The sequence below is a fragment of the Ranitomeya variabilis genome, chromosome 6 (genome assembly GCF_051348905.1).
Source record: "Ranitomeya variabilis isolate aRanVar5 chromosome 6, aRanVar5.hap1, whole genome shotgun sequence".
Lineage (NCBI taxonomy): Eukaryota > Metazoa > Chordata > Amphibia > Anura > Dendrobatidae > Ranitomeya > Ranitomeya variabilis.
The window spans coordinates 3097291-3123479 of record NC_135237.1 but is presented as its reverse complement, the minus strand read 5'-3'; the positions used below and the strand labels follow the sequence as shown (position 1 = coordinate 3123479).

Sequence of the window (26189 nt, the reverse complement as noted above, 5' to 3'; positions counted from 1 at the left end):
TATATACAGACAGTGTGACTACAGAGGGGAGCTGTGGATATATAGTATATACAGACAGTGTGACTACAGAGAGGAGCTGTGGATATATAGTATATACAGAGCGTGTGACTACACAGAGAAGCTGTGGATATATAGTCTATACAGAGCGTGTGACTACAGAGAGGAGTTGTGGATATATAGTATATATAGAGCGTGTGACTACAGAGGAGCTGTGGATAAATAGTATATACAGCATGTGACTACGGAGAGGAGCTGTGGATATATAGTATATACAGAGCGTGTGACTACAGAGAGGAGCTGTGGATATATAGTATATACAGACAGTGTGACTACAGAGAGGAGCTGTGAATATATAGTATATACAGAGCGTGTGACTACAGAGAGGAGCTGTGGATATATAGTATATACAGAGCGTGTGACTACAGAGAGGAGCTGTGGATATATAGTATATACAGAACGTGTGACTACAGAGAGGAGCTGTGGATATATAGTATATACAGAGCGTGTGACTACAGAGAGGAGCTGTGGATATATAGTATATACAGAGTGTGTGACTACAGAGGAGCTGTGGATATATAGTATATACAGAGCGTGTGACTACAGAGAGAAGCTGTGGATATATAGTATATACAGAGCGTGTGACTACAGAGGGAAGCTGTGGATATATAGTATATACAGAGCGTGTGACTACAGAGGAGCTGAGGATATATAGTCTATACAGACAATGTGACTACAGAGAGGAGCTGTGGATATATAGTATATACAGAGCGTGTGACTACAGAGGAGCTGAGGATATATAGTCTATACAGACAATGTGACTACAGAGAAGAGCTGTGGATATATAGTATATACAGACAGTGTGACTACAGAGAGGAGTTGTGGATATATAGCATATACAGAGCGTGTGACTACACAGAGGAGCTGAGGATATATAGTATATACAGAGCGTGTGACTACACAGAGGAGCTGAGGATATATAGTATATACAGAGCGTGTGACTACAGAGAGGAGCTTTGGATATATAGTATATACAGAGCGTGTGACTACAGAGGAGCAGAGGATATATAGTCTATACAGAGCGTGTGACTACAGAGAGGAGCTGTGGATATATAGTATATACAGAGCGTGTGACTACAGAGGAGCTGAGGATATATAGTCTATACAGACAATGTGACTACACAGAAGAGCTGTGGATATATAGTATATACAGACAGTGTGACTACACAGAGGAGCTGAGGATATATAGTATATACAGAGCGTGTGACTACACAGAGGAGCTGAGGATATATAGTATATACAGAGCGTGTGACTACAGAGAGGAGCTTTGGATATATAGTATATACAGAGCGTGTGACTACAGAGAGGAGCTGTGGATATATAGTATATACAGAACATGTGACTACAGAGGAGCTGTGGATATATAGTATATACAGAGCGTGTGACTACAGAGAGGAGCTTTGGATATATAGTCTATACAGACAGTGTGACTACAGAGGGGAGCTGTGGATATATAGTATATACAGAGCGTGTGACTACAGAGAGGAGCTGTGGATATATAGTATATACAGAGCGTGTGACTACAGAGAGGAGCTGTGGATATATAGTATATACAGAGCGTGTGACTACAGAGAGGAGCTGTGGATATATAGTATATACAGAGCGTGTGACTACAGAGAGGAGCTGTGGATATATAGTATATACAGAGCATGTGACTACAGAGAGGAGCTGTGGATATATAGTATATACAGAGCATATAACTACAGAGAGGAGCTGTGGATATATAGTATATACAGAGCGTGTGACTACAGAGAGGAGCTGTGGATATATAGTATATACAGAGCGTGTGACTACAGAGAGGAGCTGTGGATATATAGTATATACAGAGCGTGTGACTACAGAGAGGAGCTTTGGATATATAGTATATACAGAGCGTGTGACTACAGAGAGGAGCTGTGGATATATAGTATATACAGAACATGTGACTACAGAGGAGCTGTGGATATATAGTATATACAGAGCGTGTGACTACAGAGGGAAGCTGTGGATATATAATACGGTATATACAGAGCGTGACTACACAGAGGAGCTGTGGATATATAGTATATACAGAGCGTGTGACTACAGAGGGAAGCTGTGGATATATAGTGTATATATAGAGCGTGTGACTACAGTGAGGAGTTGTGGATATATAGTATATACAGAGCGTGTGACTACAGAGAGGAGCTGTGGATATATAGTATATTCAGAGCGTGTGACTACAGAGAGTTGTGGATATATAGTATATATAGAGCGTGTGACTACACAGAGGAGCTGTGGATAAATAGTATATACAGAGCGTGTGACTACAGAGAGGAGCTGTGAATATATAGTATATACAGAACATGTGACTACAGAGGAGCTGTGGATATATAGTATATACAGAGCGTGTGACTACAGAGAGGAGCTGTGGATATATAGTATATACAGAGCGTGTGACTACAGAGGGAAGCTGTGGATATATAGTATATATAGAGCGTGTGACTACAGTGAGGAGTTGTGGATATATAGTATATACAGAGCGTGTGACTACAGAGAGGAGCTGTGGATATATAGTATATACAGAGCGTGTGACTACAGAGGGAAGCTGTGGATATATAGTGTATATAGAGCGTGTGACTACACAGAGGAGCTGTGGATATATAGTATATACAGAGCGTGTGACTACAGAGAGGAGCTGTGAATATATAGTATATACAGAACATGTGACTACAGAGGAGCTGTGGATATATAGTATATACAGAGCGTGTGACTACAGAGAGGAGCTGTGGATATATAGTATATACAGAGCGTGTGACTACAGAGAGGAGCTGTGGATATATAGTATATACAGAGCGTGTGACTACAGAGAGGAGCTGTGGATATATAGTATATATAGAGCGTGTGACTACAGAGGAGCTGTGGATATATAGTATATACAGAGCGTGTGACTACAGAGAGGCGTTGTGGATATATAGTTTATATAGAGTGTGTGACTACAGAGAGGAGTTGTGGATATATAGTATATATAGAGCGTGTGACTACACAGAGGAGCTGCACAGTATCTGCTTTGAAATTCTGGCCACAGAGTTATTTCTCGGTCTCATCAGACAGAATACCTTCCCTTCAGGCTTTTGTCACTTGATGGACATTTTGGCAGCGCATCTCCGGCCTGGATGATTCTCTTTAGAAAAGCCTTCCGGGAGATTGTCACATACAGGACTGGCCAGAAATTCCTGCAGCTCCTCTAATGTTGCTGTCGGCTTCTTGCAGCCACCAGCACCAATGTTTTTGTAATTTCATCAATATTTGAGGGACGTCCAGTGTTGGGTAATGTCCCTGTTTCAGCTGTTCTTGAGATGTCTTCAGTGTCTGTGATAGATCTTATGCCTGTAAATGTGTGTGTACCTTCTCCTGGCTGACAACTTTCTGCTTTGAGATCCTCTGTGTGTCAGTTGTTTACGGACCATAAAATGACTGGAAAATCCTCAGCGAGCAGCGACACTTTCTCTGGGGTTAATGAGAATGGCTGTAAATGATGGCGGCCGAGCGATGACTGGTATAGAACTATGGAAGTCTGTGATCCGGACAGTTGTCTTGTTTGGAGACTTTGTATTATATGCTTGTCACACTTTATCCATCCTGTTTTAGGTGGAAGATTTAAGAAAGAAATTGTGGTTGATGGACAGAGTTACCTTCTGCTAATCCGAGATGAAGGCGGACCCCCAGAGATGCAGGTACTGCTCCCCCGTGTGCTCAGTATGTGTACAGTATGGTATATATGTATAGTCTGTACATTAGTGTATGTGTGTGTCATGGCTGATAGCCAGGGGGCCGCGCAGATCCCTCCAGTGCCATCAATTTGTCACAGAAGTCAATGGAGAGATCCCACCGCTGTCACCACTTTGTCACAGGAGACACTGGAGAGATCACAAAGATCCCACCACTGTCACCAGTCATCAGGACAATGTGATTGACCAGTGATGGACGATGACGCGGCTTCCAGTACTCGGCCGGGTATTGGGGGTCTCATAGTGAGCGTATGGTATATACATCTCCGATTCCAGCACATGGACAGCCACAGGATGACTGCGTCCGCTCCAGAATAGCATCACAGCTGCCGGACGACTGCTTCCCCTCCAGATTACCGTGACAGCTGCTGGACGACTGGGTCCCCTCCAGAATACCGTGACATCTGTATCCCCTCCAGAAAACCGTGACAGCTGCCGGACGACTGCGGCCCCTCCAGTCTATTCCACTGCTGAGGGACAATTGCTTCCCCTCCAGAATACCGTGACAACTGCTGGTCGACTGCGGCCTGTCACGGTGTCCTCCGGTATATCACAATCAACAGAGCTAGAGTATAGTAAACAATTCCATGACCAGGACGATTGCAGCCCCTCCAGAATACCGTGACAGTTGCTGGACGACTGCGGCCCCTCCCGAATACTGTGACAGCTGCTGGACAACTGCGGCCCCTCCCGAATGCCCTGACAGTTGCTGGACGATTGCGGCCCCTCCAGAATACCGTGACAGCTGCCGGATGATTGCTGCCCCTCCAGAATACCGTGACAGCTGCCGGACGACTGCAGCCCCTCCAGAATACCGTGACAGCTGCTGGATGATTGCTGCCCCTCCAGAATACCGTGACAGCTGCCGGACGACTGCAGCCCCTCCAGAATACCGTGACAGCTGCCGGATGATTGCTGCCCCTCCAGAATACCGTGACAGCTGCCGGATGACTGCAGCCCCTCCAGAATACCGTGACAGCTGCCGGACGACTGCAGCCCCTCCAGAATACCGTGACAGCTGCTGGATGACTGCAGCCCCTCCAGAATACCGTGACAGCTGCTGGATGACTGCTGCCCCTCCAGAATACCATGACAGCTGCCGAATGACTGCGGCCCCTCCAGACTATTCCACTGCTGAGGGACACTTGCTTCCCCTCCAGGATATTCTGACAGCTGTCGGACGGCTCCTCCAATCCTCTGACTGCCACTTCTCAGATGCTCCTCCATCCCAGTTAGGCTTGGCTTACTTTATACTAATCTGCCAGTGCAGCTTTCCACTGCCGTGCCCCGATGTGGTCATCCAGTGATATGCTGTATGTGTATATTCATACATGAATGTGCGTGTATGTATCTCATTAGAATATAATCCTCACGCCCTGAGCCTTGTGGCCCCTGTGGAGCCTGCCTTTCTCTCATGATATTTCCTTCTTTTCCAGTTTGCTGCTTGGGTCGACGCCGTGGTCTTTGTGTTCAGTCTTGAAGATGAGATCAGTTTCCAGACTGTATTTAATTATTATGCTCGCCTGTCCAGTTACCGCAACACGGCCGATGTCCCCATGGTTCTTGTTGGGACGCAAGGTATGGATGACTTTCTCGTCAATGTTGTAGAAATGGTGAGACATCCTCCATCCTTAAATAGAGCTACATACACAAGCATTAGTGACCCCCATGCCCATCACTGATCTGAGGTGATTGCTCCACAGCGCGGTCACTATTCAATTCTGCTCAGTGGATTCTTCCACTAACCCATTACATAAATTGCATGCAGGATATTTTTCAGCAGGAGAAGGATCACCGGTTGACTGGATTATTAGATGGGTCTGGATTTATAGTGAGAATTTGGAAATATTGGCTTGTTCACCAGATGCCGTAGAGTAGTCTCATAATGTACACTGCTCAGAAAAATAAAGGGAACACTAAAATACTCCTTTTTTATAGTTATCAAATGTCCTTCAAACCAAAATTCTCAGGTAAAGGGGAAGAATAGTGATCTATTTGCATAGTTTTTCCTCCTCTGTTTTGCAAGTCAATAAACTATCTGGTCTGGACAATGTGTAATTAGTATATCGGCAAATATCATTGTTCAATGACCCTGCATGAAAGAAGTCAACTTTTCAGACTTTTTTGACCAACTGAAGAAAAAGACTCATAAACTCAAAAGTCAAAATATAGATATAGTCTATTCCTCCTGGCTTGTTGAAAATAGACGTCTGGTTAATTAAGAAACAATGCTGTGTCCTCACAGAGCCACATTTCTTAGGCACCAATTGTAAAAGTCCATTGATTAACGATAATGAGAAAAATGCATCCAATACCTGGACTTGCAAGGGGTCAGTGACAAGTGATTACATGTGAGAAATATGGGAAGACAAGAGAAAGGTCCGAAAACATAAGAGATTATTTTACAAATGAGAAAGATCCAGCAGCATCGAGTTTTCCTAGAGATAAAGCTGTAAGCAGAGGTCACATAACAGCACCAGCTACACTACCTGGACATGGCAGCGAGAAGAAGCTGTGACCAGCTACACTGCCTGGAGATAGCAGAGAGAAGCAGTCACCGGCTACACTGCCTGGACATGGCAGAGAGAAGAAGCGGTCACCGGCTACACTGCCTGGTCATGGCAGCTAGAAGAAGCTGTGACCAGCTACACTGCCTGGAGATAGCAGAGAGAAGCAGTCACCGGCTACACTGCCTGGACATGGCAGAGAGAAGCGGTCACTGGCTACACTGCCCGGAGATGGCAGAGAGAAGAAGCTGTAACCAGCTACACTGCCTGGAGATAGCAGAGAGAAGCAGTCACCGGCTACACTGCCTGGAGATGGCAGAGAGAAGAAGCTGTGACCAGCTATACTGCCTGGAGATAGCAGAGAGAAGCGGTCACCAGCTACACTACCTGGTCATGGCAGCGAGAAGAAGCTGTGACCAGCTACACTGCCTGGAGATAGCAGAGAGAAGCAGTCACCGGCTACACTGCCTGGACATGGCAGAGAGAAGCGGTCACTGGCTACACTGCCCGGAGATGGCAGACAAAAGAAGTGATCACCGTCTACACTGCCTGGACATGACAGAGAGAAGAAGCTGTGACCAGCTACACTGCCTGGAGATAGCAGAGAGAAGGGGTCACCGGCTACACTGCCTGGAGATGGCAGAGAGAAGGGGTCACTGGCTACACTGCCCGGAGATGGCAGAGAGAAGAAGCTGTGACCAGCTATACTGCCTGGAGATAGCAGAGAGAAGCAGTCACCGGCTACACTGCCTGGACATGGCAGAGAGAAGAAGCTGTGACCAGCTACACTGCCTGGAGATAGCAGAGAGAAGCAGTCACCGGCTACACTGCCTGGAGATAGCAGAGAGAAGCGGTCACCAGCTACACTACCTGGTCATGGCAGCTAGAAGAAGCTGTGACCAGCTACACTGCCTGGAGATAGCAGAGAGAAGCAGTCACCGGCTACACTGCCTGGACATGGCAGAGAGAAGCGGTCACTGGCTACACTGCCCGGAGATGGCAGACAAAAGAAGTGATCACCGTCTACACTGCCTGGACATGACAGAGAGAAGAAGCTGTGACCAGCTACACTGCCTGGAGATAGCAGAGAGAAGCAGTCACCGGCTACACTGCCTGGACATGGCAGAGAGAAGAAGCGGTCACCGGCTACACTGCCTGGTCATGGCAGCTAGAAGAAGCTGTGACCAGCTACACTGCCTGGAGATAGCAGAGAGAAGCAGTCACCGGCTACACTGCCTGGACATGGCAGAGAGAAGCGGTCACTGGCTACACTGCCCGGAGATGGCAGACAAAAGAAGTGATCACCGTCTACACTGCCTGGACATGACAGAGAGAAGAAGCTGTGACCAGCTACACTGCCTGGAGATAGCAGAGAGAAGCGGTCACTGGCTACACTGCCTGGACATGGCAGAGAGAAGCAGTCACCGGCTACACTGCCTGGAGATGGCAGAGAGAAGAAGCTGTGACCAGCTATACTGCCTGGAGATAGCAGAGAGAAGAAGCTGTGACCAGCTACACTGCCTGGAGATAGCAGAGAGAAGCAGTCACCGGCTACACTGCCTGGAGATGGCAGAGAGAAGAAGCTGTGACCAGCTATACTGCCTGGAGATAGCAGAGAGAAGAAGCTGTGACCAGCTACACTGCCTGGAGATAGCAGAGAGAAGCAGTCACCGGCTACACTGCCTGGAGATGGCAGAGAGAAGAAGCTGTGACCAGCTACACTGCCTGGAGATAGCAGAGAGAAGCAGTCACCGGCTACACTGCCTGGAGATGGCAGAGAGAAGAAGCTGTGACCAGCTATACTGCCTGGAGATAGCAGAGAGAAGAAGCTGTGACCAGCTATACTGCCTGGAGATAGCAGAGAGAAGCAGTCACCTGCTACACTGCCTGGACATGGCAGAGAGGAGAAGTTGTCACCGTCTACACTGCCTGGAGATGGCAGAGAGAAGAAGCGGTCACCGGCTACACTGACAGGAGATGGCGGAGAAAAGTAGTCATCACCGGCTACACTGCCTGGACATGGCAGAGAGGAGAAGCGGTCACCGGCTACACTGCCCGGAGATGGCAGACAAAAGAAGTGATCACCGTCTACACTGCCTGGAGATAGCAGAGAGAAGCAGTCACCTGCTACACTGCCTGGACATGGCAGAGAGGAGAAGTTGTCACCGGCTACACTGCCAGGAGATGGCAGAGAGAAGAAGCGGTCACCGGCTACACTGCCAGGAGATGGCAGAGAGAAGAAGCGGTCACCGGCTACACTGCCAGGAGATGGCAGAGAGAAGAAGCGGTCACCGGCTACACTGCCTGGAGATGGCAGAGGGAAGAAGCGGTCACCGTCTACACTGCTTGGAGATGGCAGAGGGAAGAAGCGGTCACCGGCTACACTGCCAGGAGATGGCAGAGGGAAGAAGCTGTCACCGGCTACACTGCCAGGAGATGACAGAGGGAAGAAGCGGTCACCGGCTACACTGCCTAATGGTGAAAATATGGTGTATGCACTTCCGTCGAATTATATACTTAACAAAAAAGTGAGAAACAACTGAAATTATGTCTTATATTCTAGGTTCTTCAAAGTAGCCACCTTTTGCTTTGATGATTGCTTTGCACACTCTTGGTATTCTCTTGATGAGCTTCAAGATGTAGTCACCGGGAATGGTCTTCCAACAATCTTGAAGGAGTTCCCAGAGATTCTTAGCACTTGTTGGCCCTTTTGCCTTCACTCTGCGGTCCAGCTCACCCCAAACCATCTGGATTGGGTTCAGGTCTGGTGACTGTGGAGGCCAGGTCATCTGGCGTAGCATCCCATCACTCTCCTTCTTGGTCAAATAGCCCTTACACAGCCTGGAGGTGTGTTTGGGGTCATTGTCCTGTTGAAAAATAAATGATGGTCCAACTAAACGCAAACCGGATGGAATAGCATGCCGCTGCAAGATGCTGTGGTAGCCATGCTGGTTCAGTATGCCTTCAATTTTGAATAAATCCCCAACAGTGTCACCAGCAAAGCCCCCCACACCATCACACCTCCTCCTCCATGCTTCACGGTGGGAACCAGGCATGTAGAGTCCATCCGTTCACCTTTTCTGCGTCGCACAAAGACACGGTGGTTGGAACCAAAGATCTCAAATTTGGACTCATCAGACCAAAGCACAGATTTCCACTGGTCTAATGTCCATTCCTTGTGTTCTTTAGCCCAAACAAGTCTCTTCTGCTTGTTGCCTATCCTTAGCAGTGGTTTCCTAGCAGCTATTTTACCATGAAGGCCTGCTGCACAAAGTCTCCTCTTAACAGTTGTTGTAGAGATGTGTCTGCTGCTAGAACTCTGTGTGGCATTGACCTGGTCTCTAATCTGAGCTGCTGTTAACCTGCGATTTCTGAGGCTGGTGACTCTGAGAACCTTATCCTCAGAAGCAGAGATGACTCTTGGTCTTCCTTTCCTGGGGCGGTCCTCATGTGAGCCAGTTTCTTTGTAGCGCTTGATGGTTTTTGCCACTGCACTTGGGGACACTTTCAAAGTTTGCCCAATTTTTCAGACTGACTGACCTTCATTTCTTAAAGTAATGATAGCCACTCGTTTTTATTTACTTAGCTGCTTTTTTCGTGCCATAATACGAATTCTAACAGTCTATTCAGCTTGACAAAGACCCATGTGGGTCGAAACGTTGCACTTTGGCAAATAAAGGAATTTGTTTGTGAACACTTTCACCTGGACTGGATGCTGTCCTTCATTTTTTATCTGGTATGTACATTTTCCATGGGGGTCCAGTGGAATTAGGACGTGCATCTTTTTTTCCGTGTGCTGTTGGCCAGCTACTTCTTTTATTCATTAAGACTATCAGCTGTGTATCCACCAGACTTCTGCTCAACACAACTGATGGTCCCAACCCCATTTATAAGGCAAGAAATCCCACTTATTAAACCTGACAGGGCACACCTGTGAAGTGAAAACCATTCCCGGTGACTACCTCTTGAAGCTCATCAAGAGAATGCCAAGAGTGTGCAAAGCAGTCATCAAAGCAAAAGTTGGCTACTTTGAAGAACCTAGAATATAAGACATAACAAAAAAGTGTGAAACAACTGAAAATAAGTATATAATTCCACATGTGTTAATTCATAGTTTTGATGCCTTCAGTGTGAATGTACAATTTTCATAGTCATGAAAATACAGAAAAATCAAACTTTTGGTCTGTACTGTGTGTATGTATATATGTATATACAATGCTGATTATGGCCCCATAAGATGCTCCATAGAAATATTTGCCCCATATAATGCTGCACAAATGCTGATTATGGCCCCATAAGATGCTCCATAGAGACATTTGCCCCATTTGCTTATGCTGTGATTAAAAAAAAAATAAAAAAATCACATACTCACCTCTCGTCGCTCAGGCCCCCGGCACTTGGTATATTCACCTATCCCGTTCCACTGCCGACCGCCGCGGTGTCTTCCCTGTCCTCTGCACTGACGCTCAGGCAGAGGGTGACGCACACACTAATCGCGTCCTCTGACCTGAGCGTCACTGCAGAGGATGCAGAAGACACAGCGGCGCCGACTGTGGTACGGGGGAGCAGGTGAATATCGCGCACTTCGTTATACTCACCTGCTCCTGGCGCGGTCGCTGCACGTCTGTTCCCCGGCGCCGGCAGCTTCTTCCTGTAGTGAGCGGTCACATGGTACCGCTCATTACAGTAATGAATATGCGGCTCCACCCCTTTGGGAGGTGGAGCCGCATATTCATTACTGTAATGAGCGGTACCATTGACTGCCCACTACAGGAAGAAGCTGTCAGCGTCTGGAGAACCAGTGATGTGCAGGGACAGCGCCAGGAGCAGGTGAGTATGATTAGACAGCTGCCGCTCCCCCTCCCCTGCCGACCCCTGGGAATGACTCGAGTATAAGGGGAGAGGGGCAATTTCAGCCTAAAAAAAGGGCTGAAATTCTCGGCTTATACTAGAGTGTATACGGTGTGCATATATATGTGTATGCATATATGTGTGTGTGTATGTATGTATATGTATATATAGTGTGATATAACACACACGCACACATATATATCTATCTTCTGGTACAGTCAATATCGGCCCCTCAATAAAAAAAAAAATAAAAAATTAACTACTAGCTGCCACCACCAATCGCTTATAGAGGACAACCGTTACAGGTAGCGTGTGGCTTCAGGGGTGCGGTTTATAGAGCAAGAGAAACAGAGATATTAAATTTTATATATTTAATCCAGAAAGATAGGCAGTGTATATAAAAAAAAAAAATATAAAAAGATTTTACAAAATTAGAAAAACACGATATATATAATTACATAAAGCACAAAGCAATAACGAATGAAGTATTAAAACTGATGTTGCAGGAATGGCTTTATCTTTATGGAGCGAGGCATTCCGATTTAGAAAAATGTAACTCTCTCACAGATAACGGTGTCTTACAGAAAATGGAAAATCCTAAAAATCCAAACTCTGATTTTTATAAGATCAAGGTTACGTCTATACACCACCTTGATGATCTCATATGGAGGTTGGTTGTGGTATGTGCTGGGTGTTTTAGGAGTTTGAGATCCCAGGCGGTGGAAATTGTGAACATGTTTCCTGTCACGACTTTGCCTTTCTAAAGAGATGAAACATAGCATGGTTGGGGTCTCTGTGATGCTTAGATTGAAGCATGGAGGAAACTCTGATTCTTGCACTGAAGCATGGCGGGAGCTGAAGTGATGCCTACCCTGAAGCATGGTATTAAAGGGAGTCTGTCACCTACTTTTTCGGCTATAACCTGCGGCCACCGCCATCAGGGGCTTATCTACAGCATTCTGTAATGCTGCGGATAAGCCCCTGGTGTAACCTGAAAGGTAAGAAAAACAAGTTAGATAATACAGAAGCAAAGAAGAGGACGTCATCGTATGAAGATGGGAGGCCCCGGACCGCGACGCCCATCGGACCCGGACTGCTCTTGGGTGAGTATAATCTAACTTGTTTCTCTCATCTTTCAGGTTACATCGGGGGCTTACCTGTAAATAAGCCCCTGATGGCGGTGGCTGCAGCTTGTATACGAAAAAGGTGACAGATTCCCTTTAAATAATGCTGATCTCCTGGGATTTATACATGATATAGAGTAAATATCACCTAGTGAGGTCAATAAGAAACAAATTCTATGTAGTGCAGCAGCTCTGAAGACGACCAAGCTATAAGGAGCCACCATGAGTATTGCTACTGACTGACTGCCTGTATTCTTTGTCATGACTATCTGTCACTCTTCTGGGCTGCACGCAGCATGCTTCCTGTGTCTGCGCCTGATCTGATGAGGTTAATGTTGCTTTCAATGTGGATGAAAATATCTGAGAAATCTAATCTGCATCTTGTTGAATCAATGTAGTTTTGAGAAAAAAAAGGAATCTGAGATCAGTCCTCAACAACAGAAATCTATGCTATATATTGTAAAGTTTGCTGTGGGGGGTACAACTAGTGCCCAGGATGTGGAATAAGACATGCCGTGGACTGTTGTCATAGTTGGTTGTTCCTTAATGGCCATGTGTCACGGGGTCCTTCTCCGGTACCACACAATCAACAGAGCTAGAGTATAGTAAACAATTCCATGACCTTTATTTAGGCAAAAATGTGAAAGGTCCATATACGATCCACCACACAAAGGATAAAATAGTCCAGAACATTAATGCAGTTCAGTAACAGGATAAAAGTCCCAACAATCCAGCAGACAGAGGAAAACATAGTCCATATACTCCTTCTTTCTCTCTGAGATCCAGTGAACACATCATCATTCCACACAGGACTGATCTGTGTCTCCCCTCCCTGATATTTTAAGTCTCCCTCCACATTCACGGGTCAGGAGGAGGTAGGTCTCAGGGGCTCATTGTTTCAACAAGCTAGGTCAACATGTCATTAGCATATTGGCAAATATACAGTACTGTGGGGGCTGATATCAGATGGCAGCAACAACCATTCATCAATTAGCAAATAACTCCTTCTACAAGAGAACGACATGAACATAAGAAGTAAAATTGAAATATACACAAAAATGATACCCACATAGCATATCACACCATCACAACCTCTCCCCCCTCATAATAAGTGAGCACGCTATGAGGTCTACACAGACCCTGCTCACTTTAGTTCACATTGCTCAATAGTTTATAGTTCCTTGTACAGTGGCAGGGGTTGCAATAATCATGAGCACTTGTCCATAAATTCCCGGGTCCTGGCTTTATGGTCATACCAGACTTTTTGACTGGACTGGGCCATTCGCAGATGTTCATTAGCCAAGGTAGCTAGCTGGGCGAGACAGTCTCTGAACTCTAAAACGTAGGGAATGATGGGCATTCCGATATCTGCGATATCTCCCTCCAATAGTTCTGTCTGAAGAGAAAGGGCTTGTTCACACGATCCTTTTTTTGCTGCGGATTTTTCAGGTCCTGATTTGTGAAAACCGCAGTGCAAAACCTGCGGTGGTTTTCACTGCGGTTTTCAGTCCTTTTTCTACTGCGGATTCCACTGCGGGTTTCCAGCTGCATTTTCCTATTGGTGCAGGTGGAAACCCGCTGCGGAATCCGCAGAAAGAATTGACATGGTACTTCTTTTTTTCCGCAGAAAATCAGCGCGGATTTTCCAGCGGAAAAAAGGAACGTGGGAACAGCGGTTTTTTTTTTCCATAGGGTAACATTGTACTGTACCCTGCATGGAAAAAGGATGCGGATCCGCAGCTGCAAATCCGCTGCGGATCCGCAGCAAAAACCGCATCGTGTGAACATAGCCTGAGAGGCCCACGGACCTTTCTCTCCCACAAAATGACTATGTAACTCCGAAGTGTCCTTTCCAAGGAGGATATCTGCAGGAAGTCCTCCCATAACTCCAATCCAACACCGTTTTTCTCCAAAACCATAATCCAAACGTACCAAAGCTCGCTGTATATATTTTCGGACACCCCCCGCCAGGACAGTGGGAATTCCCGGGCCCTGGTGAATTGCCTCGGGTCGAACCACACGGGGGTCAGTGATAGTCAGGAATGCCCCCGTGTCTCTAAATCCCGACACTTTGTATCCATCAATTAAGACATCCTGCAGGTGGCAATGCCATTGCTCTGTATTTCTGATGGACAAAGGCCGAAGTCCATACACTCCAGGAGGGGTATCTATGGTGCCTTGGTCGGTGGTCCACTCTGGTGGGGGTGGCGGTAGCTCTTCCTGAGGCGGGATGGAGTGCACAAGATTTACTGGACGAGGTGGGGCTCCCTCCGAATCCTTGAGGGACAGCCAGACTGCAAATGTCCAGGTTGCCCACACCCATAACATCTCTCTGTGATACCCCCAGGTCGTGGTCGGAACTGTTGGGGCCCAGGATTGTGAGGCGTGATTGTCATCGGCTTGCGACTAGGTGGAAGGGCAGATATAATTGGAGGGGGACGGGGTGCGGGAGAACGCCGTGGTTCATTGTCCAGAAGCCTCCTCCATTGCGGTCGGATAGTAAGGGCTTCATCAGCCAGTGCTGCAGCTGTATCCACTGTACACGGCGTGTGCTCCCGGACCCATTCCCGTACCTCTGCAGGGCACTTTGCAATAAATTGTTCTATAAGGAATGCCTGTATAACTGTTATGATCTGGTGACCTTGGAGCCGCATGAGAGATTTTCTCAGGAGTAGGTGGTACCTGTACTGACCGCAAACCCTAAACTAACACCGCAACTAGAAGTAGCCGTGGGATGTACCTAACACGTCCTAGACACCTCGACACAGCCGGAGGACTAAATACCCCTATAGATGGAAATGGGAATTCTATCTTGCCTCAGAGCAGAACCCCAAAGGATAGGCAGCCCCCCACAAATATTGACTGTGAGTATAAGAGGAAAGACACACGCAGGCAGAAAAACAGGATTTAGCAAAAGAGGCACTTCTAGCTAAATAGAAAAGGATAGGACAGAATTCTAAGCGGTCAGTATTAAAATCCTAAAAATATCCACAGCAGATAATACAAATATTCTACATCTAACTAAAGACATAGAAAGTATATCTGCATCTCCTGAGAATCCAGCATGACTGAAAAATGCAAACAATGTCTAAGCTGGACAAAAACACAATGAATTGCACTGAATTGCAAAGCACACTGCATGTGTGCACAGAGACAAAAAAACAGACACTTATCTTAGCTGAATTGGCAGTAGGGCAAGAGGAACCAGAGAGAGAAGCAATCCCTCCAAGAACAATGGACAACTGGCAAGGACTCATGGATCCTTCAAACCTAAATACCTAGTAAAGCTGCAATCAGCAGAAACACCTGCCCTGGATTACAACCCCAAGACAACTGCACTACCACCAACAACCACCGGAGGGAGCCCAAGAGCAGAATTCACAACATATAACATCTTCCACAGTAAAGGCGTTTTCTGCTTCCAGCCATCTCAGACATGCCTGGGACATCTTATGTGCATACATCCTAAACGATCCCCCCGTAGTGCTTGGGAGGTCTCGGAACTTGGCCCTATATGAGTCTGGGGTGATAGCATGGTAATCCAGGATAGTCCTCTTTACAATGTTATAATCCCGATTCCGCTGTGAGTCAGTGGTTCGGGAAGCCTCCGCCAGGCTACCGTTCAGGAGTCCCACTAACTACCGCATCCAGCCAGAGTGGGGCACCTCCATCACAGCACACTGCTGCTCATAGTCCTTGAAGAACCTCTCTACATCTCCGGAAGCCTCATCGAATGGCTTAAACCCTGTCTGTGATCCGTACAGGCTCCAGGATCGTTGGGTTTACATTCCACATTGCGTTACTCCCTCTCTCAAGCTCCATTGCTTCTTATCTCCGCTGTGCCCGGCTGGCAGCCTCCTCCTTATACTCCTGAGAGACGCCTGGGGCCAGAACCGCCATCTCTTCTTTGTACCACACCACCCACTGGCTTTTTGGGGTGGGGGTCCTCGTCTCCAGTGCTCCTCCTTCAGACATATGGGAGGAGGTGGCTGGGCTGGCACCCACCAGTAGGTCAATTAAGGCCTCTTTAGTCAGTCCCTGGTAGTTCAGGCCCAGGTCTCTGGCTCTCTCCTGTAAACTGGATACAGTCCAATTTCTGTACTCTGTGGGTGGTTCTCCATTAGGTTATACTCTGTTGATCCCACTGCTTGCCACCAGTTGTCACGGGGTCCTTCTCCGGTATCACACAATCAACAGAGCTAGAGTATAGTGAACAATTCCAAGACCTTTATTTAGGCCAAAATACGAAAGGTCCATATACAATCCACCACACAAAGGATAAAATTGTCCAGAACACGAATGCAGTTCAGTAACAGGATAAAAGTCCAACAATCCAGCAGACAGAGGATAGCATAGTCCATATACGCTTCTTTCTCTCTGAGATCCTGTGAACACATCACCATTCCACACAGGACTGATCTGTGTCTCACCTCCCTGATATTTTAAGTCTCTCTCCTCATTCACAGGTCAGGAGGGGGAAGGGCTCAGGGGCTCATTGTTTCAACAAGCTAGGTCAATATGTCATTAGGATATTAGCAAACAATACAGTACTGTGGGGGCTGATATCAGATGGCAGCAACAGCCATTCATCAATTAGCAAATGACTCTTCTACAAGAGAACACCATGAACATCAGTAAAATAGAAATATACACAAAAATGATACCCACATAGCATATCACACCATGTAATGTAATATTATAGCCTGATATTCAATTACCTCTATGAACCATCATAAAATGAAGCCTGTCATTCACTAATTAGGACCGCCCAGTGGATATCTCTGCTACGAAGAAGCAGAGATCTAGCTGAATAAAAGTTCTGCAGAAGCTTCTTCTAAAATCCTATATCTCAATCCTCTCCACTTGTCCTGTTTAATTTTATGCTGCCCATAGATCTATTCCTGATGAGGCCTGTGAGGTGACGGACAGGAGATTATACCGTGCTGCCCATAGATCCATTCCTGATGAGACCTGTGAGGTGATGGACAGGAGATTATACCGTGCTGCCCATAGATCTTATCCTGATGAGACCTGTGAGGTGATGGATAGGAGATTATACCGTGCTGCCCATAGATCTTATCCTGATGAGACCTGTGAGGTGACGGACAGGAGATTATACCGTGCTGCCTGTAGATCTATTCCTGATGAGACCTGTGAGGTGATGGACAGGAGATTATACCGTGCTGCCTGTAGATCTTATCCTGATGAGACCTGTGAGGTGATGGATAGGAGATTATACCGTGCGGCCCATAGATCTTATCCTGATGAGACCTGTGAGGTGACGGACAGGAGATTATACTGTGCTGCCCGTAGATCTATTCCTGATGAGGCCTGTGAGGTGACGGACAGGAGATTATACCGTGCTGCCCTTAGATCTTATCCTGATGAGACCTGTGAGGTGACGGACATTAGATTATACCGTGCTGCCCATAGATCTTATCCTGATGAGACCTGTGAGGTGATGGACAGGAGATTATACCGTGCTGCCCATAGATCTTATCCTGATGAGACCTGTGAGGTGACGGACAGGAGATTATACCGTGCTGCCCATAGATCTATTCCTGATGAGACCTGTGAGGTGACGGACAGGAGATTATACCGTGCTGCCCATAGATCTATTCCTGATGAGATCTGTGAGGTGACGGACAGGAGATTATGCCGTGCTGCCCATAGATCTATTCCTGATGAGACCTGTGAGGTGACGGACAGGAGATTATACCGTGCTGCCCATAGATCTATTCCTGATGAGACCTGTGAGGTGACGGACAGGAGATTATACCGTGCTGCCTGTAGATCTATTCCTGATGAGACCTGTGAGGTGACGGACAGGAGATGATACCGTGCTGCCCATAGATCTATTCCTGATGAGACCTGTGAGGTGACGGACAGGAGATTATACCGTGCTGCCCATAGATCTATTCCTGATGAGACCTGTGAGGTGACGGACAGGAGATGATACCGTGCTGCCCATAGATCTTCTCCTGATGAGACCTGTGAGGTGACGGACAGGAGATTATACCGTGCTGCCCATAGATCTATTCCTGATGAGACCTGTGAGGTGACGGACAGGAGATTATACCGTGCTGCCCATAGATCTATTCCTGATGAGACCTGTGAGGTGACGGACAGGAGATTATACCGTGCTGCCTGTAGATCTATTCCTGATGAGACCTGTGAGGTGACGGACAGGAGATTATACCGTGCTGCCCATAGATCTATTCCTGATGAGACCTGTGAGGTGACGGACAGGAGATTATACCGTGCTGCCCATAGATCTATTCCTGATGAGACCTGTGAGGTGACGGACAGGAGATTATACCGTGCTGCCCATAGATCTATTCCTGATGAGACCTGTGAGGTGACGGACAGGAGATTATACCGTGCTGCATGTAGATCTTATCCTGATGAGACCTGTGAGGTGACGGACAGGAGATTATACCGTGCTGCCCATAGATCTATTCCTGATGAGATCTGTGAGGTGATGGACAGGAGATTATACCGTTGTCACGATTCACACCGTGACTGTCACCAATTGTCAAGATCCCTTAGCCGCTGCCCACAATATGTCACGGATTGGGGTGACTTTAGACCAGCAGACGGCTATCACATGTGCAGGGGGGCTTATCCTAGTTATCCCTCCACTGCCACAATGTGATGAAAAAAAACACACACGATGCTATTGACCTCTTAGTTTACAGCATGGGCTTATTTTAGGTATCCCACTGCTCTTCAGTATACCATGAACTGCAGGGATTTGTGTCTATCCCGCTTACAGTTCCACTTAACACTTGCAGCTCTCTGGCGCCCCCCTTACTCTCAGGTCAGATTAGGTACTGCACCTGGGCTAATTAGTTGCCAGAAAGGCTGCCTGCTATGTACTGGCTATTGGGCGCACTGCAGCAACGCGATAACTACTCCCACTCAGGCAGGAACAATAATTATCAAGCTGCAGTCGCTACAGTGACCCCCCCAAAAAGCCGGCACACGGTAAGCTGCCACCAGCTCCGATCAAACAGGTCCGGAGCTAACCCCCAAAATAGTAGCGTAATTCCCTTCAGAGACAGGGTACGGTTTAGGGCAGGAAGAACGAACTAGTATTAAATATTATACTCCATAAATGATTTTTAGGCAGTGTTTATAAAATATTTTACAAAGATGTTACAAATGAGACAATTGCAAATATGTACAAGGTAATTATGAAAATAAAAGGATTAAAGGAAGAAAAGGTAACACTCACATATTCTCAGATCATTGCATTGCAGGCTAGGCTAGGAGAGCTTTCCATCTATCCCAGTGCATTGGCACTCGCAGTCTGGTCGCTTCAGGTAAAAACTCACAACTCCCCCCCTGGAAGCCTGCCAGCAACTTTATAACCTACAGCCTGAGACCTCACAGAAAGGGCTGGCTTTTCCAGATCCTCCTACCTTTCAGTCTGAGTACTTTGAATACAAATTGGTCTAATGCTTATAACTCCGTTCCAGTACATATCAGAATCATATCACATCCAGCATTCAGCTTGTATTAACATGAGCTTTCTTATGAGATCAAATATGTCCTATTATTTACAGAGCAATCCCTACTTCCCCCGATGGAGTTAGACGACTGTGTTTAGAGTGATGGGTAGATGCTTCGATGGAGATCAAGAATATGTATTTATCATTCTACTATCCTAAATAGTTTGTCTAATATCTCACAATAACAGAACAAAGGACCGCATGGTTCTAGAAGTTTCTCTAACAGTTCCTGCTAGTACAAATTTCCCTTGCAGCTATGCCAGTCGTAAATACCTTTCGTCAATAAAACTCCCCCACAAGGCAAGCTCTTCTACACAGACAGATCGAAACACAGGGAAGGAAAGAGAAAAAGAGAGAGGGGGGTTTTAGCCCCCGCATGCTAGCAAGAAACTAACTTATGATATTTCATACCATATCGTGACACCTCCCCCTTTTGGCGTGCGCTACGGCGGCAGAACCTCTCGGTATGCCTCCATGCGCACCTCCGTGGGTTCACCCTGGCGGGAGAGTCCATCTGCATTCCCATGCTCTCTGCCCGCTTTGTGTTTAATGGTGAAGTCAAATTGCTGAAGGGCAAGGCTCCAGCGCAGCAACCTGCCATTGGTTCCACACATGGTGCTTAGCCAGCGCAGAGGGTTGTGGTCGGTCACCACGGTGAAGGTGCGACCGTACAAGTAGGGCTGCAAGCGCTGCAGGGCCCAGACTATGGCCAGGCACTCCTTCTCAATGGTGGAGTAGGCCACTTCCCTCGGCAAAAGTTTCCGGCTCAGGTACAACACGGGGTGCTCTTGGTCCTCCGAGTCAACCTGGCTGAGCACAGCACCAAGGCCAAACTCGCTGGCGTCAGTCTGTACCAAGAACGGTCGACTGCTGTCGACTGCTTTCAACACAGGGGCGTTGCACAGTGCTGTTTTCAACGCCTGGAAGGCCCCCTCACAGCCATCTGTCCAGTTGACGATGTGGGGTAGCTTCTTCCTGGTGAGGTCCGTCAAAGGTTTTGCCAGGCTACTATAGTGCTGCACGAAGCGCCTATAGTACCCTGCAGTGCCCAGGAAGGACATCACATGTTTCTTGGTCCTGGGAGTGGGCCAGTTCACGATCACGCCCACTTTGTCAGGCTCTGGTTTTAGGGTGTTTCCGCCTACCCGGTGCCCCAGGTAGTGAACCTCCCTCATGCCCATCTGGCACTTTCCCGGCTTGATAGTCAGTCCTGCTCGGTGAATTCGCCCGAGCACCTCCTCGAGATGCTGCAGGTGTTCATCCCAGGAGGGACTGAAGATGGCAATGTCATCTAAGTACGCCACGGCGTACTTCTCCAGTCCCTGAAGCAGGAGATTGACCATCCGCTGGAAAGTGGCAGGGGCATTCTTCATGCCGAAGGGCATGACCGTGGACTCGTACAGTCCAAAGGGCGTGATAAAGGCGGACTTCTCCTGCGCCTCGGGGCTCAGGGGAATCTGCCAGTATCCGCGACTCAGATCCATTATTGTCAGGTATTTTGCGCCCGCTAGCTTCTCAAGCAGCTCTTCGATGCGCGGCATTGGGTGCGCGTCAGAGGCTGTAATGGCGTTGAGCCCCCTGTAGTCCACGCAGAACCGGGTGGTCCGGTCCTTCTTTGGCACGAGAACTACAGGTGAGGCCCACGCGCTCTTTGACCGTCGAATCACCCCCAGCTGTAACATCTCATCGATCTCCTGGCGCATAATCTGCTGCACCTGGTCAGAGATTCGATAGGGTGTTCGCCGTAGTGGGGCGTGATTCCCGGTGTCCACCTCGTGGACCGCTAACTCAGTCCTTCCAGGCCGGTTGGAGAACACGACCCGGAAGGGTTCCAGCATGGTTTGCAACTGCAACCGCTGTGGTTCATCTAGCGAGGCGCTTACCTCCACGTCCTCAATGGACCCACGGGCCTTGGCTTGGGCCAGCATGTCCAGGAGGGTGTCTTCCTCCCCTTCTTCAGGTGCGCTGCAGACCGGTAGGACGAAAGGTTCACGTTCGTGATGAGCTTTCATCATGTTGACGTGAAAGGCCTTTCGCCTACCCCGAGTGTGGTCAAGCGTGACCACATAGGTGACCGGGTTGAGCTGTTGGTGGACGACGTACGGGCCCTCCCAGGCTGCCTGAAGCTTATCCGTTGGTACAGGAACCAGCACCCACACCTTTTGACCCACGTGGTAGGTCCGCTCCCGGGCGTTCTGGTCGTACCAGTGCTTCTGATCAGCCTGAGCCTGCGTCATGTTGTCATGCACCAACTGCGTCAAGGTCTGCATCTTGTCACGGAAGCGCATGACATACTCCACTATGGACACTTCAGAAGGGTTCGGCTCCTCTTCCCAGGATTCTCTTACCAACCCAAGGGGTCCCCGGACTCGCCTGCCGTACAGGAGCTCGAAGGGGGAGAACCCCGTCGAGGCCTGCGGAACCTCTCTGTAAGCGAATAGCAGGTGTGGGAGGTACCGCTCCCAGTCGCGCCCTTGTGTCTCAACCAGCATGCGTAGCATCTGTTTGAGGGTACCATTGAAACGTTCACACAAGCCATTGGTCTGTGGGTGATACGCACTCGATACCAGGTGCTTCACCTGCATTTTCTTACAGAGAGCCTCCATTAGGTTAGACATAAATTGGGTCCCTCGATCAGTAAGCATTTCCCTGGGAAATCCTACCCGTGAAAAGATGGCCAACAGGGCATCCGCCACCTTATCTGCCCTAGTTGACGACAGAGCTACTGCCTCTGGGTACCGGGTAGCGTAGTCTACCGCAGTAAGAATAAATCGCTTTCCAGAGCTGCTGGAGACGGCCAGCGGGCCCACAATGTCCACCGCAATCCTCTGGAAAGGCTCCTCTATCACTGGCAAAGGGATCAGGGGAGCCTTAAGAGCAGGCCCCGCCTTCCCCACTCTTTGACAGGTGACACAGGAGCGGCAGTAGTTTGACACATCTGTCCCCATCTTAGGCCAATAGAAGTGTTGAGACAGCCGGGCCTTAGTTTTGCTGATCCCCAAGTGTCCAGCTAGCGGGATCTCATGGGCAATCCGCAACAACTCACCCCGGAATTGCTGTGGGACGACCAGCTGTCTTTCCCTCAACCACTCCTTTTGTGATTCTCCGGGTACTGTCTCCCGGTACAACCTTCCTTCTTCCCAGAACACCTTCTCCTTATCAGTTTCAGAGAATGACGTCCCGGCGAGTTGTCTCAAACTCTCTAGGCTCGCATCTGTGTGCAGAGCGGCCTTAAACTCCTGGCTAGGGGAAGCCAGAAGTGACGTTAGGGTCCCTTCCCCACGGGAGCCCTCTGGGACCTGTTCTGGGTCCACCTCTGGTTCAATCATACTGATGACTGAGGAGGGTCCGGGAGGCAGACAGTTATCTGCGTTCCGGGCACTCTGACTGCGGGTGACAGCAGCTACGTAGGCTGTCTCCCCGGGGATTTCTACAGACCCAACAGCCGACGCTGCTATGGGCTCTACCTCCCCATCCACCCCCATTACCTCAGGAGCATTACTACTTATGGGCCAGTTACCTTCCTCGGTGGCACTGGTCAATTGCATGGCATCACCTTCCTCACGGTTCCCATGTATTTCCCCATTTCCGGTAGCACCGACACTTGCCCCTGCTAGGGGTTCCTCAGCCGTCTCACTCCGCAGAGCGACGTGGCTGAGCACTCCTGTACCTATGGACACATCAACTTTCACAGAAACATCATTATCAGATACAGTTGGCACAGGTACAACATTTCCACCATCAATCCTAGGGAAAAAATGGTTAACAGATGCATCATTACAAGATAAAGCATGGTCAGGTAACACATGCGATTTCCCATCATCATCATCATCATCACCAGGGTTAACTTTACCCTCATTAGTAGATTGGGGAGGAGGGTCATCCACGAAGTATGCAACCAACCTCCCCAAATCAGTCCCCAACAAAACATCAGTGGGCAAATTATCAGACAGCCCCACTTCCTTCACCCCGCTCCCGGCACCCCAATCAATAAAAACCCGGGCCATCGGTAAGGGACAGCTGATGCCCCCAATCCCAGTGACAGTTAGGGTTTTCCCCGGAATGATTTCTTCAGGGGCCGCCAGTTCGGGTCGGATGAGGGTTCGTTCAGCCCCGGTGTCCTTGAGGCCGGTAGCAACACGACCTCCCACAGTGACGGGCTGTACGTTGTCACACACCCTCCCAACCACACCACCCACCAAAAGAACAGCTGCATTAGGCCCTGGGGCCTGGGATGAGGGGTTCTTCTGCTTGGCTGGACATTGGTGACTGAGGTGTCCAGTCTGCCTGCAGTGGTAACACTGGCGAAGTTCGGTGGTAGGTCTGGTGCTGTTGGCCACGGGGACAGGACCTCTGGTGTGTTGGCTGGCAGGGGTACTGGCGTTGGATGCAGGCTTACCCCCTCTCCAGCTGGAGGTGACTGGCTTCCGCACTTCCGATCTACGGTTGGCCTCATAGGCATCGGCAATCTGTGCTGCTTTCGTCACGTCTTTGGGTTCTCTGTCCATCACGAACTGTCGCACCTCAGTTGGGCAAAGACGGAAGAACTGGTCTTTGATCATCAGGTCTCGCAGCTGTGCAAAGGTGGTCACTGACAGTCCTTGGGTCCACTGGTCAAAGTGGGTCCCCAGTCCATGCACCACATCACTGTAACTGTCGTGTGGGCCACGTTGGAGGGTCCGAAACTTTTTACGGTACACCTCGGGTGTAAGCTGGTACTTGGCTATCAGAGCCTGCTTGATGGCCTCATAGTCACCATCTTGTTCTTGAGGGAGTGCAGCAAACGCTTCCAGAGCTTTTCCTCTCAGCCCTGGTGTCAGGTACCGTGCCCATTCTTGTGTAGGCAGCTGGTACTGTCTGCAGGCTTTCTCAAAGGCCCGCAGAAAAGTGTCCAAGTCCCCATCCTTTTCCATAACCGGAAAGTGGTCGGGCCGGGGCTTTGGTGTCTGAGCGCTGCTGGGCTCACGGCTCTGAGGCGACCCCTGCATTTGCAGTTGGGCCATCTGCAGCTGGTACTCCCGCTGCGCTTGGGCCTCTCGCTCGGCTCGCTGGGCCTCTCGCTCTGCTCGGGCCTCTCGCTCGGCTCGCTGGGCCTCTCGCTCTGCTCGGGCCTCTCGCTCGGCTCGCTCTTGGTATTGCTGGATCAGCTGCAGACGTCTCTCTAGGTCATCTGCGGGGCATTGTTGCAGAGCCAGCTGCAGGAGGAGGTCTGCGCCCCCTTGGTTGCCAGTAGGGCCCGTATTCTGTGGTTGGACCTCTGCGGCAGCACCATGTTCGCTTGTGCCGGCTTCTGCGGCCTCTGGGCTCTGTGAGTGGTCTAGAGCGGCTTCCCATTGCATCAGGGCTGCGACCAGTTCGCTTTTGCTTTTGCTTGCATAGTCAATGTGCTGTGACTTGCATAAGGCAACAAGGGTGTCTCTGGTCTGCTGTTCATAGAAGGCTTCTCCTAGCCCAACCATGGTTGCCAAATAAAAGAGAGAATAGAAAAACAAAGAGAAAGGGAGGGGATAATTACCAGTACACAATTGTCTCACAACTAATAAACACTGAGTTCGTTCTCCAAACTTATTTGCGCAGAGTTCTCGCAAGAACTTTCTGCAAGTTTTTAGTGAGAGGAATGATTGCTCAAACCAAATCACTAATGCTCTAATATCCCACCGCGCTGCCACCAATATGTCACGATTCACACCGTGACTGTCACCAATTGTCAAGATCCCTTAGCCGCTGCCCACAATATGTCACGGATTGGGGTGACTTTAGACCAACAGACGGCTATCACATGTGCAGGGGGGCTTATCCTAGTTATCCCTCCACTGCCACAATGTGATGAAAAAAAACACACGAGGCTATTGACCTCTTAGTTTACAGCAGGGGCTTATTTTAGGTATCCCACTGCTCTTCAGTATACCATGAACTGCAGGGATTTGTGTCTATCCCGCTTACAGTTCCACTTAACACTTGCAGCTCTCTGGCGCCCCCCTTACTCTCAGGTCAGATTAGGTACTGCACCTGGGGTAATTAGTCGCCAGAAAGGCTGCCTGCTATGTACTGGCTATTGGGCGCACTGCAGCAACGCGATAACTACTCCCACTCAGGCAGGAACAATAATTATCAAGCCGCAGTCGCTACAGTGACCCCCCCCAAAAAGCCGGCACACGGTAAGCTGCCACCAGCTCCGATCAAACAGGTCCGGAGCTAACCCCCAAAATAGTAGCGTAATTCCCTTCAGAGACAGGGTACGGTTTAGGGCAGGAAGAACGAACTAGTATTAAATATTATACTCCATAAATGATTTTTAGGCAGTGTTTATAAAATATTTTACAAAGATGTTACAAATGAGACAATTGCAAATATGTACAAGGTAATTATGAAAATAAAAGGATTAAA

At 48.5% G+C, this 26189-nt stretch overlaps 1 protein-coding gene across 4 annotated transcripts in view; it reads left to right on the top strand.

Annotated features, from left to right (window-relative positions):
• The window catches only part of AGAP3 (ArfGAP with GTPase domain, ankyrin repeat and PH domain 3), a 498289-nt gene that overhangs the window by 97206 nt on the left and 374894 nt on the right, over positions 1 to 26189 (top strand). For all 4 annotated transcript variants that reach the window (XM_077267735.1, XM_077267734.1, XM_077267731.1 and 1 more), the window contains exons 4-5: positions 3667 to 3752; positions 5243 to 5384. In XM_077267735.1, coding sequence (XP_077123850.1) covers positions 3667 to 3752; positions 5243 to 5384 — 228 coding nt within the window. The remainder of the gene's footprint in view (positions 1 to 3666; positions 3753 to 5242; positions 5385 to 26189) is intronic.